At 35.9% G+C, this 21,487-nt stretch overlaps 1 protein-coding gene across 1 annotated transcript in view; it reads right to left on the bottom strand.

Annotated features, from left to right (window-relative positions):
- The window catches only part of UBE2W (ubiquitin conjugating enzyme E2 W), a 56,937-nt gene that overhangs the window by 3,744 nt on the left and 31,706 nt on the right, over positions 1-21,487 (bottom strand). Inside the window, exons 4-5 of the mRNA XM_045561378.1 lie at positions 12,676-12,831; positions 7,895-7,970 (exon numbers count right to left, since the gene is read on the bottom strand). Of these exons, the coding sequence (XP_045417334.1) occupies positions 7,895-7,970; positions 12,676-12,831 (232 nt within the window). The remainder of the gene's footprint in view (positions 1-7,894; positions 7,971-12,675; positions 12,832-21,487) is intronic.

The following is a 21,487-nucleotide window of genomic DNA, read 5'->3' as shown; positions in this document are numbered from 1 at the left end:
CAAAAACCTTAAAATGGTGTATTATTAGTATGTTAGTTCTATCTAAAATAATAAGTTGATATGATATGTTAACCTATATTCAAGATGTATCAACCTCAAGAAAATTCTTTTAAGGACAACAACTTAAAATTGTAATGAGACAGGAAGGAAACTACTGACCAATAGCCCCAGGCTATTTAACACAGAATAATACAAGTCATGTCTTTACACTATGAAAGAAGTAACTCTTCTTTACCAATGAGATACAATCTCCAAATCAATCAACAGTGTTAATTTTCCTTTAGAAAATAAGTTTTAAGCAAGTATAGATATATATGCAAAGGGAGTCATTAAAAAATACCACAGATTTATTTAGTAATACGTTCTGGTAGCCTCAGCACATTATATTATTATATTTATGTAACACAGACAACTTTTTGGATTCATGGCTGATTTTACAAAACATATCTGAAGGATTTATTTTGAGGATGAGTTATTCTTTTTTTTTTTTAACAGACAGGGTCTGTGTGGCCCAGGCTGGAGTACAGCGGTGCGATAATAGCTCACTGTAACCTCAACCCTTGGGATCAAGAGATCCTCCCACTTCAGCTTCCCAAATAACTGTGACTAAGGCATGTACCACCACCCCAACTAACTTAAAATAATTTTTTTTTTTGGGTAGAGATGGGGTCTCGCTATGTTGCCCAGGCTGGTCTCAAACTCCTGGTCTCAAGTGATCCTCCTGCGTTGGCCTCCCAAAGTACTGGAATTACAGGCATGAGCCAATGCACCCAGCCATGAGTTATTCTTCAGAAAGAAGCTTCATAAAGAAACAAGACTGTTGGCAACTAGAGTTGTTAAAGCTTTTAAGGAGAAAATTCTGAAAATACTGGCCAATATATTTTACCAACTATCCCATGCTAGGATCAATAATATTGCTAATAAAATTCTCATTCATAAAGACTCAATGATTCTAGCACTCTGGGAGGCCGAGGCGGGCAGATTGTTTGAGCTCAGGAGTCGGAGACCAGCCTGAGCAAGGGCGAGACCCCGTCTCTACTAAAAATAGAAAGAAATTATATGGGCAGCTAAAAATATATATATGGAAAAAATTAGCCGGGCATGGTGGCACTTGCCTGTAGTCCCAGCTACTTGGGAGGCTGAGGCAGGAGGATTGCTCAAGCCCAGGAGTTTGAGGTTGCTGTGAGCTAGGCTGACGCCACGGCACTCACTCTAGCCCGGGGAACAGAGTGAGACTCTGTCTCAAAAAAAAAAAAAAAAAAAAAAAGACTCAATGAGAACCAAAAACCAGTAAAATCTAACTTCTATACTGGGCAGGCTCCTGGAATATCCCATAATCCTATAATTTAATCATAATCTTAAAGGGAAAACAGACTACATTTTAAAATTAAATCACATCTAATTCATTAGAATTCTGTAAATAAATAAATAAGAATAGTTTTTTTTTAAGAAGAAAACAAGTGGACAGTTTATATCCTCTAAGGTTCACATGAAAGTAAATGTTTCTTAAAAGACTGTGGTAATGAGTGTGATGCGCACCGTCTAGGGGATGGACACGCTTGAAGCTCTGATTCGGGGCGGAGGGGGGTCAAGGGCAATATATATAACCTGAACTTTTGTATCCCCATAATCTGCGGAAATAAAAAAAAGAAAAGAAAAAAAAAGACTGTGGTACTTGGAATAAAGAAGACATTTATTATGGATGTATAACAAAGTTAGGAATATAAAGAAGTTCCTTAAAACATCACTTCTCCAATATAGTATTTTATAACACTAAGGTCTCTGAAACTAATGCTAAAACTGATGATACTCAAATCTCTAAGCTAGAAGATGGCACGAAATTCTACCTAATATGTCAAACTACTGGAGATAAACTTTAGGATGACACAAGATGACAATGTATACAATAGAAAGTGACACATAAAATTCAATTTTAACATATAAAGTTGTATCTTCAAGGATGGAACATCTTTGACAGGTGAATAACATATTTTTATTTATTAGATTGTTCATTCTGGAAGGTTTTCAGTACAGTAGGCTTCCGTAGAATGTGCTGACAAAATGATTAGGAAATCCTCCTGAAGCTATTCTCCACATCCCAATCGCTATCTTGGGTCAAATTTCAAAAGAAATTTAGGACTAATATGATACTACCCACCTTAAATATCCTAGTTTTGGAGAAACAAACTTACTAAGTTCTAAAGATGGAGTTCAATGATCTTTTACAGATGGACCCACAGGGACTTGCAAGATTACAAATCCATGAAGGCTACATGTAATCAAGAGTCGATAAGAGTCTAAGTACAGAGACAGGTATGAGCCAAAGCTATGGCCATCCTTTCCCTAATTAAGAGGGCTATAACTAAGAAGAAAAAAACTCATCTGTTAGCAGAAAGAACACAGTTTGCTACCTAGATGAAAAGATCATTTCATACCCGACTAACTCACCAAAAAAAAAAAAAAGAGTTGTTACAGTAAACCCATCTTAGGTCAAGACAAATATAGGTCTATAAAAGGCAGTGAAAGAACATAATATATTTAACCTCTTGGCTAAAGTATCTGTAACAAGATAATGGCTTGAAAACAAAATCTAATATTTACCATTTAAATTTTTTCTGGAACCGCAGAAGTCCCTACTAAGTCCCTACTAAAATTACACTCTGAAATACAACATACAAATCATCAGTTCCAAAGAGGTGACACCTACCATGGCTAACTTAACTGGACTTCTGGGAAATGTGAATGAGAGAGAACTATGTTACAAGATGGTCATTTACTTTTCCCCACAGAATAAAAACCATCATATTATATTGGAAACCCATTTCCTTGGATACTCCCAGGGACAGAAGACTAGAAGAAAAGGAACATAGTAGCATAGGTCAGTAGATATAAAGTGGGATGCTACAATAACAGCAGGGTAGTAGTGACTGGCCTAATTCTCAAGGGACACTGACTGATAATGCAGAAAACCATAAATTTAAGGTGAGAGAGGTCTTATCCAAGAACCTAACACCAGTATCTGGCAGCTCAGCTTTTGTATGTTAGCTGAGTCCTCCTCTTATAAAACCAGGAGATGAAGTGAATTTCAGATTTGTTGTTTTTCTTTAATAGTGCCTGCATCCTGCATCCAGGAAGTTCTCTTTGAAGTACACACTTTATCACTAATCTAAAACCAAACCTCTCTTGCCTCTTTGCTTAGATGTGACAAACATTTTGATCCACCTTGACTCAAGTATATTAGTTAGCACCACATAGGAGAACTGTTGAGCTTGATACCTGAGACACACAATTCCACTTGGTTTCTAGAAACTGAAATGCTAAGTATTTTAGTGAGTTTATCCAATTCCACGTAAGCTTTTGTTCAGTATCTTTCTGTATAGCTCTGAAGGTCACATAAGCAAACTAGTCTGTTCTGGTAATCCTTTGAGAATCAGATGATACCAAGAAATAACTAGAGTCCATGTTTCTTGGTAAGCTGGTGCTACAAGGAGAACATGATCAGTGAAAATTTTTCTGGAACTAAAGCATCTAAGCAGAAAAAAAAGCTGACATCTGGGAAGTTCTAATAAAGCTCCATGTTATGCTTTATAAGAATTAATATGATTACCTTTTGATAAGATTATCCAAATTTAACTATAATGCCAGGATGAAGTATGTTCACATTGCCTGTACCTGCTATTCTGTTATGTATAAAGAAGTATGTACTACACAGCTGAAATGCTTTAGCTTTTTAAAGGTGAAGGAAAAGTTCAAAGAAGATTCTCTGCAGCCATCATAGTTGGACAACAGAACAGCTGCTCTACCATCTCAATGTATAATAAATACTACCCTTCCTTGATTGCCTGTGAAGCTTACTTTTGGAACAAAGTTGTCTCTTAAAAGGAGAATGGGGGAGGGGAATGATTCAGGCATTCAGGGTTCATGCAAGATCAGAAAATAAATTAAGAGATAAGAATGGTCACTGTAAGTCAATGAACCAAGGATGTTTCAAACATAATTATCTGTAAGTGAGAAAATGTATCTGTACCCAGGATTAGAGCCTGGACGAGGATGTCATGATTTGGGTGAATTAGAACCAGCGCCTTTTAAACATAGCTAATTTGTGTTTTTAAAAAGGGGCGGCGGGGGGGAATACTTTCAACCTGTTTATTGGAAAAATGAATTCCTGTACAAACCCCAGACTATTTTATATCATGTAAAGAGTTAATTTAGTTTGCAAAGCCTCGCTTTTGGGGGGCACTTCTTGGCTTACTTTTGTTTCTATCAAAAATAACTTTCAACTTCAGTTCAGAAAGTATGGATTTCTCATTAATATAAAAATTATAACTCTATGAAAAATAACTTTGACTATAAACTGTACTTTACTTTAAAGAATTAACTCTCGTATTTCTGGTTTCACTATGTGACCTTTCCTCATTTCTTATTCAAAAAGCAGGTAAGAAGAAATTCCTAAGGATTCTTAGATGAAGGGCTTCTCATAAAACCTTTCAGCTATACAAGCCAGCATTAAAGGGGCTTGAAAGTTGATTATCTTTTTGAAATTTCTCATTGGGGAGTAAGGAGGGAAAAAACAGAAATAATACCCTCTAACAGTGAGGTGAGAGAGTAAGAGAGAGGATTGTACTTTCAAAAAATAGACATTTAAAAAAAATCATTGCTCTAATACAATGTCTTCTCAATTTTTGTAAAAAAAAAATTAAAGGTGGTTTACAAACACTCATGAAAAAGACAGAAGAGGAATTTTTCTATTACTGGTGAGAGTGACTCTGAAACTGACTACTGTCTTAAAAACTGACACTTTTTTTTTTTTTTTTTCCTGAGACAGAGTCTCACTCTGTTGTCCGGGCTAGAGTGAGTGCTGTGGCGTCAGCCTCGCTCACGGCAACCTCAAACTCCTAGGCTCAAGCAATCCTCCTGCCTCAGCCTCCCGAGTAGCTGGGAATACAGGCATGCGCCACCATGCCCAGCTAATTTTTTCTGTATATATTTTTACTTGGCCAGATAATTTCTTTCTATTTTTAGTAGAGATGGGGTCTCGCTCTTGCTCAGACTGGTCTCAAACTCTTGACCTCAAGCGATCCACCTGCTTCGACCTCCCAGAGTGCTAGGATTACAGGAGTGAGCCACCGGGCCTGGCCTTAAATCTTAATTTTTGATGAATAAGGGGTCTGTGACACTCAAGGATTGTTTAGAAAAGAAAAGGCCCTTTGTAAAGGCATGGAATGAAGTCACTTAGTGTGTTTGCTCCTAAAAGGCAAGAGGATGTAAAAAGAATGCAAAGCCAGCAATGTAAACTGAAGTAAAGGGCCATTTAATTAAAGTTGGGTCTTATCAAAAATTTTAGGGGACCCTCGGTGCCCAGAAAGAATTCTTTAAGTCAGATTATTAATGAGTCCATTTGTAAACCTGTTCTTTAGACTAAGAATCTCAGAAACAATAGTTCTCAAATGCCTAGCTACCTCAGAATTTATCTGGGGGTATCTTAAAAACTAAAACAAAGCCAGCATTCCAGGAACTGTAACAAAGTTTATTGGATTCCTTGAAGGAGGGAGTACTCAACAAGGCTTTGATGAAAAAGAGTTCCCAAGAGGAGAGAGAGGGGTGTGTTTGTGTGTAACAGAAGGATTCATTCCAGGCAAATAACATATGTAGAGGCAACAGATGGTAGAATAAGGAATAGAGCGTATATTATAAATAGTGCTTCCACTGAACATTTCATGAATAAAACTTTTCTTGTGTTAAAGATTATTTTCTTTGGACAGATTCTTAGAAGTTTCGTAAGTGAGACAAAAGCTTTGATCTTGAACTTTAAGCTTGTTAAATATTGCTAACCTGCTTCCTTAAAGGATTACACTAACTTGCTATATGCCACCAGCAAGTATGAAAACAATTTTCTTCTACCCTTTACTCTCCTTCAGTACTATATTCATTTTGTAAAAACTTGGCCAAATTCATAATTAATAGTTTCAAAATCTTAAATTTGTAATTATTTCACTGAGCTGCACTTTTTTTTTTGGCCTGTGCTAATTATTTATTAAGTAACTTTTATAAATGGTCTTTATTTTTAATAAGTTATAAATGTTTTCCATAATTTTTCAAACTTTATGCAGAGCATTAAAGTTTTTTAGTGCTTTTATAAAAGTTTTAAATTTTCCTATAACTGTTTGATTTCTTTGTGATTCCTTTTAAATTGAGAAATTCGTCCTTCTTCCAGAGTTTATACCCAACATTTTAAAAAGTACTTTACTTTTGTTGTATTTTATATTTCAACTCATATAAAATATGAGGTGAAAATGTAAATTTATTTCTTTCCCCAAATGACTGCCAATTTTCTAAGATGATTACTTACTAAATAATCTTTCTCCTTCTCATTGATTTATAACACCTTATTCACCATACATTCAAATTTTATAAACAGGGCCTAAATGAGAGTAATATTATTTCAATGATTTATTCTTGCATCAACATGTTTTGGTGTCTGGTAGATTGATTTCCCTCTGTCACCCTTTGTAATTCAAAATTCAAACTTTGTTATTCTCTTCTATTATTCTTTCCAAAACTTTCCAAATACCTACTCCTATCATTCCACTAGAGTTTTAGTGAATTTCATTAAACCTAAAATTTGTAAAGAATATATGTATTTTTTATTTTTACAATACTAGTTCCTCATTAAAGTATCCCTATTTTTTCACAGCTCATTGTCATTTTCTTCTTCCAAGTCATATGTATTTCTCATTAACATTACCCCAAATTTTCATATTTCTATGTCTCTTGGGAATGGCATTCTTCTTTCATTGCATTTTCTGACATGTAACTGCTAGCATAATGCTATTGCATTGACACTGGTCATCTTCTGTTTCAACACTTGGAATTTCAACATTCAATTTAAGTGAGAATACAGACGATTTTACATTGGATAGAAAGGGGAGAAGGCCATATTCCTACTAATTTTGCCAGTTCTAATTTCTTATTAGGTTAACATTAAAAAAAAAAACACTGGAAACAAAGGCAATGCTCTTAAGTATACAAAATCACAGGGGATGGTTTTTGTTTCCTTGCTTCAAAAAGTACCGTGAGGAATAGAAATTTTTTCTTTTTAATTTCAAATACCTCTTTGGGGAAGCACTAAGGTTAGTTTAGAAATTATGCTAGAAGCTCTGAATTATAAAGCTATCATTACCCTCCCAACAAGAACAGACATTTTAAATTATTAAGAGTACTTTATTCATAAGATATAATTGACAGAGCTTCATTTTTTTTTTTTTTTTGAGACAGAGTCTCACTTTGTTGCCCGGGCTAGAGTGAGTGCCATGGCGTCAGCCTAGCTCACAGCAACCTCAAACTCCTGGGCTTAAGCAATCCTACCGCCTCAGCCTCCCGAGTAGCTGGGACTACAGGCATGCGCCACCATGCCCGGCTAATTTTTTCTATATATATATTTTTAGTTGTCCAGATAATTTATTTCTATTTTTAGTAGAGACGGGGTCTCACTCAGGCTGGTCTGGAACTCCTGACCTCGAGCGATCCACCCGCCTCGGCCTCCCAGAGGGCTAGGATTACAGGCGTGAGCCACCGCGCCCAGCCTATTTTTAAAAGATAATTAGAACAGGAAGAGCTTTAATGAAGCACCTCTAACTTAATGTGATTTCCCTCCACTATGAGTAGTACCAGAACTGAATGAGTACACAAGGCATCAAAACTTATACTTCAGATAACAGATTTCCAAGTAGCTAGTTCTAATTTCATCTAAAGATTATTATGAACTTCATTTTTGTAATAAATTGGTAGAGTCTCGGAATGTCAAAGTAATTTTAAATTTTACTTCTATGTCTCATTAAAAATCTAGTCTAACTTATCTATAAAATACATTACATTCCAAATTTAAACTGCTTACCATGATACCACCATTTTGTTTTCTTTGGATTCTTGTTACATGTTCGCACATAAAAAGAATTATCTGGTGGTCGTCTCTGAAACAAAGAAGTTTTTTTAAAAGATAAGAAGTTGTAACATCAAAAGACTTAGGGGAGACCATTTTAATAAAAGCTAAGCAAAATTATTACAGAATGTGTAAAAAACAATATAAACACTGACAGCATAACTGAAGGAATAAAAACTATAAATACATTCTAAGAAATGTAGACTCTTAACATCTAAATTGTATTTTTTTTAAAAAACAGGGTGTGTGTGTGTGGTCCAGTGGTATCACTGGAGAATGACCATCAACCAGAAATTGTAGCATTCAGTTGTAAAGAATTTTGGTTGCATGTATTTTTATCATAATTCAGAAATAATTTAAAAATTACTTTTGTGAGCTCATTAAAACCAAAATTCTACTAAACTAGGTTTATATGAAAAAACTGTGGCAACTTATAAACCTCCACAAAGGATTATTTTACTGTAATACAGTATAGTATCATCAACGATAGACCAGAGGATTAAGTTTCTAAATAATACATAAGAGGAGAAAAGGGAAAAAATACATATTGCCACTTCTGCTATGCACTGGTCTTTCCGATACACACACACACACTCTGACTAGAAAAATATGAGAAACATATGGCAGCTGTGCAAAGAAGCTGTATCAGAAATAGTGATGCCAGCAACACTGAAGATAGATTATGGAAGAGATTTTTCCTGAAAACTGTTGGATACTGACCAGAGACAAGAATCTACAAAGATTTGGAAATGTGTTAATTTCATATTAAAGCTTCCAAGGGAGGGTTTATAGGTAATATAATAGATATCTCTATCCCTCAGTTTCCTTTATGCCTACTTTCAGAACTGTTCTGATGAATAACTTGATTATTTTTCTTCTATCCTTAAATATTTTGTAGTGTTAAGATACCTTGTCTATTCAGACTTAACTCTGTTTAGCTGAGCCAATAAAATGAGATTAAGGGAATCCTTTCCTCTATCTGAGGCTAATCAAAAGAGATGAATTTGGCAACACAGCACTTAAAGAAGGTCCAACCGGAAAGAAATAGTGAGTAGCACTTTTAGAGAGCAGGAAGCAAAACAGCCAGTCCACATGTCACTTCTAAAACTCATATATACAACTATTATCTTAGTTGAGTTTCATAATGTCCCTATGAGTTAATACTAATAGTAATTTCATTTAACAAAAAGGACCATTACAACATAGACATTAAATGACTACTCCAAGTTACTCTGTTGATACAATTTGAGAAAATTCTTAAAAAATTAATATGAAATTAAATGCCTGACTACTTCAAAGCAGAGATGATCCTCTGTTGTTTGTCCTACAAAGTCAAACCTATGTTCGTACAAAATAAATCACTACTACAATACCATATAATTTCACAGACTCATTTTATGTATATATTGATTAGAACCTAAGAATCATCAGAAAATAATCTTCAAAAAAAATAAATATTTAGGGAAAAAAAATACTCATTCTATTTCCTAAAATCAAGACTATAACCAAACTGATAAGTGATCTGAGAGATATGGTTTTTAAAAAGATTAAGTAACTATACCAAGAAGTATTACCAAATTGTTTTAGGAATGGAATACAGGCTGGAAGTTTGGACAGTGTAAGTATATTGTAAGGGCACTGAGAATAAAGTATAGACTACTGAAATGCCCCTAGTCTCAGTATCTAGAAATTATCTGAAATCTACTGACATACTGGATTTAAATGCTTTCAGCTTCAGGAACCATTCCTTAATATGTAAAAGGTAGTTTGGAGGCTGGGCATGGTGGCCTGCACTTATAATCCCAGCACTTTGGGAAGCTAAGGTAGGAGGACTGTTTGAGCCCTGGAGTTCGAGATCAGCCTGGGCAACATAGTGAAACCCTGTCTCCACCAAAAAAATAAAATAAAAATAAATTAAATTAAAAATAAATAAATGAATGAAAAAAAATAAAAAATGAGCCAGATGTGGTGGGGTGTGCCTATAGTCCCAGCTACTCTGGAGGCTGAGGCAGGAGGATCGCTCGAGCCCAGGAACTCAAGGTTACAATGAGTGAGCTACGATCACACCACTGCACTCCAGCCTGGGTGAGAGAGGGAAAGGGAGGGAGGGAAGGAAGGAAGGAAGGAAGGAAGGAAGGAAGGAAGGAAGGAAGGAAAGAAAAAGTTCAAATGAAAGAATTATGATTAAGTCCCAAATATCTATAGGGAGAGCTATTAATAGTTTTGTATCAATATTCAAACAGAATTAACTATTAAAGTAAAGCCTACAGAACCATGTCCACTACAGAACAAAATTTACCTGTTTTAATGGTAGAGCTTTCAGGTGGGTATTTAAAAGACTTTTAAAGCTTATTTGGAGCTAGATCCCCTCAATGCCAAAGCAGATTTCCTCTTTATCTTTGTAACCTAGCACTTACCACAATAAAAATAGCATAATACATACCTAGTATATGTTTTTTGAATTTTATCGTATTTCACAGAAATTGACTTCAGATTATCATTCTGCTTAAACATATTATACAATGATTATATTAAATGTAGTTTATCAATGTAAGTGGAATGATTAGTCTTATACTAAGTATGCAAGAACACTAGTAGCAGACAATTAGAATGTAAGGGAAATGGTAAGGGTTAAGAAAAGGATGAAGCAGGTATATAGAACATAGTCTTTCTCCAGTTTTTAATAATAAATCATTACATTTAAATGTAAACAAAAGCTAATAATCATAAGGCACATGCAAGAGCTACGTGTAGATATCACTGGTGTTCACCTCTTAATAACTTTTATTAAATCCTGTACTTACCACTTCACCTTTCTATAGTTGTTAACCATAACAGGAACACAGAATTACAAACTGCTTTACCCTACAAATAAAAGGTTTGGTTTTTTTTTTGAGACAGAGTCTCACTCTGTTGCCCAGGCTAGAGTACCATGGTGTCAGCCTAGCTCACATCAACCTCAAACTCCTGGGCTCAAGCGATCCTCTGGCCTCAGCCTCCCAAGTAGCTGGGACTACAGGTACATGCCACCACGCCCGGCTAATTTTTTCTATTTTTAGTTGCCCAGCTAATTTCTATTATTTTTAGTAGAGATGGGGGTCTCGCTCTTGCTGAGGCTGGTCTTGAACTCCTGACCTAAGGCGACTTTCCCACCTTGGCCTCCCAGAGTGCTAGGATTACAGGCATGAGCCACGACACCCAACCCACATAAAAGTTTAAAATGTGTGCGGGCGTGTGCGTGCGTGCGTGCGTGTGTGTGTGTGTGTGTGTGTGTGTGTGTGTGTGTGTGTTGGGGAAGGAGAAAATATCGAAGGAATAAGCAATAAATGAGTACAAAAAAATACACTTAACCCCATTATTTCCCATGCTTCTTTGAACAAAGGAATGTTTTATTTGTTTTTTAAACCAAACATCAAGAAACCTCTTAAGAAACTAAATAAAATTCACTTTGCATAATAATGGCTTAGACTGTTTCAGATTGTAAAAAATCTATCATTTAAAAATAAGCTTTAGGCCGGGCGCGGTGGCTCACGCCTGTAATCCTAGCACTCTGGGAGGCCGAGGCGGGTGGATCGCTCAAGGTCAGGAGTTCGAGACCAGCCTGAGCAAGAGCGAGACCCCGTCTCTACTAAAAAAATAGAAAGAAATTATCTGGCCAACTAAAATATATATAGCAAAAAAATTAGCCGGGCATGGTGGCGCATGCCTGTAGTCCCAGCTACTCGGGAGGCTGAGGCAGTAGGATCGCTTAAGCCCAGGAGTTTGAGGTTGCTGTGAGCTAGGCTAACGCCACGGCACTCACTCTAGCCTGGGCAACAAAGCGAGACGCTGTCTCAAAAAAATAAATAAATAAATAAAAATAAGCTTTAATTTTAAAAGTTCTCTAAATGCTAATTTGATAAAAAAATGGCAGTCAGTTCAATTTGGAAAACAGAAAAAACTGCTACACACACACACACACACACACACACACAGAGCACTCTCTAATCTGTTTCTCCTTTAAAGACGATGGGAAAAGGAAACCCTCATGGAGAAGAGAAGTTTTAAAATGTAGACATACATAAGTTATGTACTACACTAACCCTCAAGCAGGAATGACAAGAGGGTCAGAAATATAGAGAGGATTCAGATACATTTAAAGGGTATCCTAAATTTAACTCATGATTTTTTCTTCTTTCGAGTCTTTTTATCTCACCTCCATCAGACACAGAATCTGTGGATTATTAGTAAAAGAGAATAGAAGGAAAAAGCCCTGAAAATTCTACTGGTGATCTGGTCTTCTTCCTTCAGTATAATCATTAGAATAGGAAAGCTCTGGTTTCTGGGAAATCCCCCAAAAGGGGCTGATAGGGTGGGTGCTGGCAAAGGGAAGAAAGAGAGCTTTTTTCCTGGGGCTTTCCTCTATGAAATCTAGAAACAAGAATTTCTTACATACTTTTACCTTGTATATGCTTATAGAAATAAAATTCAGATTTAAGAACGTGTGCACAAACTTCCTGCTTAAAAAATATAAAACAGTATAAGTCTGACTTCAAAGCCCCTTGAACATTTAAAACTTCTATTTGAAATGAAAAGTATTAATTTTCCAATTTATTACCAAACATGACAGTCCCTATAATTCCAAAATAAAATGCGTAAGTCCTTCCTTCAAATTAAAAATAATTACATATTAAGATCGCTTACCCTCCTCAACTAACAGACAAGATATTACCTGGAATAATTCTGAAAAGTCCTACCTTTTCTTTGCAGCTGGAAAGCATGCTAATAATGCTAAGACAAACTGACTGGACTGAGAGCGCTGGGGACCAGTCTTCTGTTAGAATGGATAAACAGATATGACCATTGCTATAAACATGAGGATGAACAGGAATATTTTCACCAGTAAACATGACCTAAGAGAGAATAAAATTCCATTAACACTCAAATATTCTCCATTACCAAAAACTAAAGAATTCTCTACGTATAACAAGTATTAATATTAAAAACAAACCAAAATCAGTGCCAGAAACAAGATAAACTGCTCATTAACTCAATAAATATTGGTTTCACTGTATGAATCACCATACAATAGGCGAAAGAACCTAGATTGTTTTATATTTCAGTTATTTTTCATAAATTTCCCTTAAAATTTCTAAATTACTATGTATTTTTCCACTAGTAAAAGACAACTACATTTATAAGAATGGTTTTCAAATTCTATTCGTTGCTCTTTGCATATAAAAATACACTGAAATTCCAAACAAAAATTTCAATTTTGAGACAATATGGTAGGAACACCCCTACTACCTGTAACAATGCCAGCACCTAAGATGCTATGTTCAGAGGGAAATGATTGCTATATACTTCACCTCCTCTAAATTCACATATCCATTATGATGAGCACAAGTTACTAGCCATTCATCAGCAAATAACTATGTGCCTAGACAAAAAATACAAAGGTTGCCCAAGTCTACCAATTATTTGCTGTTTTTCTCTGCTTTTCCTTTTACTCAATTCTTGTAATACTGTTTTTTCTTTTTCCATCTTGCCTCAGCACTGTTTTGAATGGTAGTAAATCTGTTATTTCCTTACTTTGCCCTAATAATTCAACAAATATCCCGCGACAGTATTATTTCTTAAACTTATCTACCTAAGCATCTAAATGAATAGAATAAATGTGTATATTCTGAGGAATCTGTAAGCACAATTCAAAGTTGCTCAAAGAAAGCAAGTTTATGTCTAAGAATGTTTATACACATGCTAGCCCAGAAAAAGCTTGTTTATATATAAACAATTTTAATTGATTTAAAATATCAACCTTTTAAGTAAATTTTGTACTACAGTGCTACATTTATTCTGCAGTTTAGCAGTAATTCCTAATTCCTGACCTTGTTATAAAAAAAAAAAAATCAACCTGAAGGTCTGGTTAAAAATACAAATTCAAATGTCCTACTTTCACAGACTGATTTAGTAGGTAGCCCATCAGATATAAACCAACAGTTCCCCAATCAGACTTAAAGTATCTCTCTTAGCCCTGCAAACTGCCTCATACCCAAGTATAGCACAGTTAACAGTAAGGAGAAATCCTACCTTAAGTTGTGGCAGAAACTAATGAAATATATACAGTATTGCTCTAGGCATATCTTTTTTCCCCCTCTTCGTAAGAGCAGAAAAGAGGGCCAGTGAAATCCAGAGTAAGGTATGTCAATGTAATATAGAATATGTTACAGGAAATTACCATAAGGTAAGGTTTTTATAGATATTTTAAATATCTACCTACAAATCTGATTTTATTACAATTTTACAAATATTTATGTGTTAAGAAAGCAGTCTTTCATATGTTAGTCTTCTAATATTTCTGATATATTAACATATGGGACTCATTTCCTTGGCTGGAGCTAATATAAAACAGCAAAAGGAATTTTTTCCAAAGGAATGACTTTCCATATTGGCACAAATTTCATTTTTTCTTTAAATTCTGGCCACCCACCCTCCATTCTCACTTAAAAAAAGAGCTAAAAAATAAAAGTAAAGTCTCAGAATAAGAGAAAACAAGAAACCCCCCTGAAAAAACTTTGACTTGGGAATGGGTATGTTCTATGCATACGCTTTACCTCAATTATATCTATCAGTGCTAGCACCCTCTTCACTACTGTATTACTTTTTTTGCTAAAGGAAATAAACACTTAAGTGGTCTTGTAGTTCTACACTTTGAGTCTGTCCAACAATTGATTTGTAATGAAACTTTATTTTTTACAAATATAGTTTATTGTATACATTTGATATTCTCATAACATGTTGTAGATGTCTATCTAGAATGAGAGTTTACAAATCTCACAGAATATGCATCTGTTTTGGGGTATTCATTTTGCCACAGAAAGCCATTTGACCAGTAGGATATTTTCATTAAGAACACAAGCAATTAGGACAATTCCCAGGGTTGTTACAAAAACAAACAAAAAAAAAAGAAACAAGAACACAAGCAATGCCCAAGAGTTTATTCCCTGGTCACAATTATTTTTTAATGGATATGTTTTTTTCAGTAAGGTCTCTTTATCAAGAAGTCATGCAGAATAGTGATCTGAAAGTGCCAAACTATGAACTACCAAATTATCATCTTTGGCAAAAATGAGTCAGCAGCCATCAAGGAAAAACAGAAAGCCAAATACGAAGGTTATTATGACATGCTTTCAAGAGCAGAAGGAAAGCAGTATTCTTCTTAGAGAGAAACAGTTATAAACTAAATCACTTGGTCTGAGAGCCAAAGTATGCATGAACCAAAAGGAAATCAAGAGAGAGGAGAAAGAAAAGGGATGAATGGCCGGGTGTGGTGGTTCACTCCTGTATTACTAGCACTCCGGGAGGCTGAGGTGGGAGGATCACTTGAGGTCAGGAGTTCAAAACCAGCCTGATCAAGAGCAAGACTACAAAAAAACTTAGCCAGGCATAATGGGCCAGTTATCTGGGAGGCTGAGGCAGGAGGATCGCTTGGGCCCAGGAGTTTGGGGTTGCAGTGAGTTATGATGACGCTCCTGCACTCTAGCCAGGGTGTAGAGCAAGACTATCTCAAAAAAAAAAAAAAAAAAAAGAGAAAGAAAAGGGATGAGTGACAGAAAACAGCTACAGCAGAAGCCACAGACATTCTATAAGGAGAGAAGAGAACCATAAACAAAGAAGAAACAGCTCTGAAGTAGGAAGGGACTGAGATAAAAATAATCCAGATCTCAATAACCCTTAAATTAAAAAGCAGGGACTTTTTATAATAACATGCTGCATGCAGAGCAAATACAACCAGTCTGAAATTTTTAGCAATAAAAACAGGGGAAGTAATTATTCATACATATTATAGGTAAGCCCTAGGTCCTGACCCGGTAGGAACAGAATTTTAGAAGTTTGTCTAAACATGGAAAGGCTGAATTCACATGCCAGAGGTGAATTCCTGAAATAAAAGAAAAAAATTTTTTCAACAGTTTATTCATGTAAAAGGCTGATAAGCATAGTTTCCGCAGATGGTTTTAATGTAAACTTTGCTACTCTGGTTCTCTGCATGGTGTTATGTATGGGTAGAGTAACCAAGACTGAATTTCTTCAGGTATGTACTATTATCCATCCTCAGTTATTTAAATTCAGTACAAGCCAAAGGAAGAAGTAGACATTTCAGTTTTTTAAATGCAGCCAAGTAGGTTCTGAAAACTCAAGAGATAATTAAGTTGTTCCTAGAGTTCAAAAAAAAAATTCTGGAGTCATAAGTAGCTGATAAAACTATGTAGAACTGATGTGACAAGACAACTGAACACAATGAACTTGACATCACAGGAAGTTAGAAGGGTAGAAAGTCAGGCACCTCATGTACACTAAAAGCCCTGACTTCAGCATTATACAATTCATCCATGTAACAAGAACACTTATATCTTCTAATATTTTGAAATAAAAATTATTTTTAAAAGTATCAATTATATAACATAGTATTCTTATATTTTTGTGATTTGATACTAGTCATTCAATACCTTCATTATAATGTATGCTGTTCATTTTGTTATTTTAGATTATTCACATAAAGATTAATTTACAAACAAACAGAAAGGCAGTCACCTAATATGGTATCAAGCTAGGTCAAAATACAGTATATACACAATGAGCAGTATAAAACAGGCTATAATTATAAAAGCCAATCTATAGTGTGGATACCAAGGTTTCTCCAGGGACAACATGAAGGAATGTTTTTTCTGATAAAATCATAAGCAGATGACAGTACTTAATGAGCAATTACAACCAAACATATAAGCAGTGAGTTTGTTTTATTTTTAATTTATTTTTTTAAGACAGGGTCTTGCTCTGTTGCCCAGGCTGGAGTGCAGTGGTGTCATCATACATAGCTCACTACAACCTCAAACTCCTGGGCTCAAGTGATCCTTCTGCCTCAGGCTCCCAAGTAGCTGGAACTATGGACACATGCCACCACGCCTGCCTAATTTTTCTATTTTTTGTAGAGATGGGCTCTTGGTCTTGCTCAAGCTGATCTCGAACTCCTGACCTCAAGCAATCCTCCTGCCTTGGCCTTGACTTTATTGTTATAATGAAAAGTAAATCAGATATTTAATTATGTATAATATATAGTATAGGTGGTCTAGCATAAATGGTAAATATTTGACAAAAATGACTGAGGATTGGAATTTTAGCATAGTTTTCAATTCAGTTCTCCTTTTAGTCCCCTTATATGTTATCACTAGCAACAATATTAAGTTTTCCCTGATACTCCATAATTACCACTACCATGCAGCTATAGATGTATTGCAAAGACAAAACTCTTGGACACGAAGAAACTAAACTTGGATTTCCTTAGATGGTAACCATTCTCTCCCCTTCCTACCCTATGTTTTTCTAGCCTACCAATCTTCTATCTGCTTCACGTCCAGGGCTTCAATAAATAGGGTTCACTGTTCACCACCTTGTCCTAGATGCTAGATAATTCAAGGCAATAAGAATTGTTATTCAAGGCCAGGTGCGGTGGCTCACGTCTGTAATCCTAGAGCGAGACCTCGTCTCTACTAAAAAATAGAAAGAAATTAACCAGACAACTAAAAATATAGAAAAAATTAGCAGGGCATGGTGGCGCATGCCTGTAGTCCCAGCTACTCGGGAGGCTGAGGCAGGAGGATTGCTTGAGCCCAAGAGTTTGAGGTTGCTGTGAGCTAGGCTGACGTCACAGCACTCTAGCCCCAGGCAACAGAGTGAGACTCTGTCTCAAAAAAAAAAAAAAAAAAAAAGGAAAAAAAAAAATAAAATAATAAAAAAAAAAAAGAATTGTTATTCAAGACTTTGGGCCAGGCACAGTGGCTCATGCCTATAATCCTAGCACTTCCTTTGGGAGGCTGAGGCTAAAGGATTGTTTGAGCTCAGGAATTTAAGACCAGATTGAGCAAGAGCGAGACCGTCTCTACTAAAAATAGAAAAATTAGCCAGGCATGGTGGCGTGGGTCTGTAGTCCCAGTTACTCGGAAGGCTGAGGCAGGAGGATCACTTCAGCCCAGGAGTTTGAGGTTGCTGTGAGCTAGGCTGACAACATGGCACTCTAGTCAGGGCAACAGATTGAGACTCTGTCTCAAAAACAAACAAACAAACAAACAAAAAAACAAAACGTGATCATCATCACATGAAAGAGCAGGGAAGTATCAGACCAGAAATAAAAGAAACGATGAGGAAACCATGAAAACAGATTCTAGATCTCTGCAATGAAGGAATTCTGAGCAACAGAATAAAAGGGTCTGTGTTAAGGGGACATGAGTAAGAGGAGGAAATGAAGATGACAGGGAAAACAATTACTCATTTGCCCCAGTACTTTTAAAATGTTATAATCAAGTGTACTTTCAGCACCACTCTTAGCATCAAAATGGTTTCAGAAACAAAGAGAGAGTCTTCTTCCCTCTAAAATAAATATTTCCTCTATTTCTAAAATACGTAAAATTTCTTCAGCAAAAATTAAGAGCTAAAAAGCTCAAAAACCCTGAATAAGTGAGATACTTACAAGTTAATAACATATATGCATTTCAGAATGTTTTGACAGAAGAAAGGAATATAAATAGTGGACATATGAAGTAATGGAAGAGTTCCTAATGCAAAGGAAAGGTAGAAAGCAAAAGCAGCAAAAGAGTAAAAATACTCAGCCTGAGGACTTCACTGTTTTGATGTGGAGTGACCATACCTCCTAATGCATATGAGATAAATCTCCAACTCCCTCACACTTCTAAGGTTCTTTTTGATCAGCCCCCAAATATTCTTCCACTTTCATCTCCTACTATATATAGCCCTACATGTACCTACACATAAAATTACAAGAACATATGCTCACAAATCACAGAAAAGGCCAAGTCCCTCCATGCTTTGCCCTATACTTTTCACATAAATTCTTCTTGTCCATTAAGGCCCAGTTCAATCAGTTCGAATAAGTTTTTCTCTGTCCTGTCAGTCTGTTCTAAATTGGTCACTGCTTTCCCTTTTGCTCCCAAAGCATTCAATTCATACTTCAATTTATTGTCCTTTCAGTTGCATGAGTCAAAATTCATGGAGTCTTTCTTGACTCCTCTCCTTTATTAATACTCCAAATTAATCCATCAGAAAATCCTGTTGATTCTACCTTTAAAATATGTCCAAAATATAGCCACCTTCTGTAACTGCCACTGAAACCCTTCTGATGCCAGTCGCCATTATCTCTAATCTGGTTACTATAATAGCCTATCTGGTTTCCTTGTGCCCTCAACAGTCCATATGATACACAACCTCCAGACTGTAAGGAGGATCATGTCATTCCTCTGCTCAAAACCTTCCAAAGGCTTCCCCATTTAACTCAGAGTAAAAGTCAAAATTCTTATAATGGGCTACAAATTACCTATATACAAAAAGACTAGTTGATCTAACAAGTGCCAATAATGCAATTTCATCAAATAAAATCTTTGATGAATGAGGAAATTTGCTGCCATAGAGTAGTGGTTCCAACCACTTCTCCAGAGCAACAGACCTCTGGAAAGTTTCAGTAAATTGGAAAAATCTTAAAATCTATAAGCACATCAAGCACTGATTGTTGGACTCATTATTTTTCAACCATACTGATGACATGATTAATAAAATTTTAAAAATAAAAGTATTACTGGCTTGAGAGTAGTTCTGTCATTTTTTACATTAATACATATTAGAATATACAATTTCTTTGACATGAAAGGGACTACAAAATAAACTGATGTTAAAAAGGAATCCCCCAATTCCAAAAGAGTGCGAACAACTGCTGTAGGGCTTTCAAAGGTAGCATTCATTCCACATATAATCTTCCACATTCAGAGAGAAAATTACTGCATGAATTAATAGGTATTTTTCTTTTGCTGATATTCATACTTAATTGGCAGTATAGTATTAGAGGAGAGAAAAGACTTGGGTTTGAGTCTTAACTATTCTAACTAGCTATTTTTTTTTTTTTTTTGAGACAGAGTCTCGCTTTGTTGCCCAGGCTAGAATGAGTGCCATGGCGTCAGCCTAGCTCACAGCAACCTTAGACTCCTGGGCTTAAGCGATCCTACTGCCTCAGCCTCTCGAGTAGCTGGGACTACAGGCATGCACCACTATGCCCGGCTAATTTTTTCTATATAGATTTTTAGTTGGCCATATAATTTCTTTCTATTTTTAGTAGAGACGGGGTCTTGCTGTTGCTCAGGCTGGTCTCGAACTCCTGACCTCAAGCAATCCACCCGCCTCAGCCTCCCACAGTGCTAGGATTACAGGCGTGAGCCACCGCGCCCGGCCTCTAACTAGCTATTAAAACATGAACACCACCACACTTCACTTCTACAGACTTCGATTTCTTCATTTATAAAATGAAGATGACTCTACTTCCCCAACCACTTCATTAAGAGCTATTGGAGGACAAAATGAGAACAGGAGTTAAATTATGAAGTCTGATACAAATATTGCTACATAGAACGCACGGAGGTAACGTGTGCAGAAATGGTTAAGTTCAGATGTGATCATAATGGGACTTGAATGCCAGGCTAAAAACTTGATTCCACAGGAAATAAGGAACCATTAAGAGGTTTTACTGCGGGGGGTGGGGGGTGTGTGTGTGTGTATGTGAAACCAGATAACGTGCCTTCAAAGAAATCTAATGGCACTGTGAAAGGATGAATGGGAAGTTGAAAGAATTAAAGGCTACTATAAACAGTCCAACTGAAAGCTAAAAACCTGGACTATAGCATCAACAGTAAGAAAGAAGTGGAATGATTTAAGCACTGCAAAAGGATTTGAAAAATTGTATGAAGGAGTGAGAGAAAGGGGAGAATTTAATATAAAGCAGACAGGTGTACTGTAACTCAAGATAAAGAAAAAATTTTTTTCCTTATTTTGTTACTGGGAAGAGTTGAGATTAGATGTGTTAAATTTGAGATGTCTGAAGGCATTCAAGTGGATATGTCCAACTAGGGTATGAAATTAAACCTTACAAAGAAGAGGTGTTCTCAGAGCAATAGATCTGGGATTTAGCTGCTTTATGATGATTGAAGATGAAAGAAGAGTAAGGAAGTGCTGAATAAAGAACCTGGGTAACACCAAAATCAGAAGAGTGGGCAGAAGTAAAATCAGGGAAGGAGAATAAAAGGAATTTGAAGTAAGATGGTTGGGAGAATTTATTATAAATGTTATAACTTACAGAAATATTAAAGAAATTCAAAATGATATCTAACTTTGACATTTGATTTCCAAGTTAAATTTAAATTAAATTAAATTAAATACTAAGGAGAAAGTTTAGAAACACTTTTTTGACTTGGTTTCATGTTTACAAAAATATTTTTCTCTGGTGAAGAATTTGTGATCTCACAGAACAAGCCTTCCCCCAATATCCACCTACTCAAAAGCTTCTGAGCTGGTGTGTTGTCTTCTCCCTTCACACAACAAACTTAATTGAAGTAAGGTGGACGAATAGGCTGAAGGTGACAAGGGGATGGATACCTGACACCCCACTGCCTTCAGGCATTAGTAGTCACAAATGATGCTGACAAGCCAAAGCAACAAAAGAAAGTAAAAATGATT

This window comes from Lemur catta, chromosome 9, assembly GCF_020740605.2.
Source record: "Lemur catta isolate mLemCat1 chromosome 9, mLemCat1.pri, whole genome shotgun sequence".
NCBI classification, from domain to species: Eukaryota; Metazoa; Chordata; class Mammalia; order Primates; family Lemuridae; genus Lemur; species Lemur catta.
Note: the sequence above shows the minus strand (reverse complement) of the source record. Positions and strands in the feature narration are given on the sequence as shown.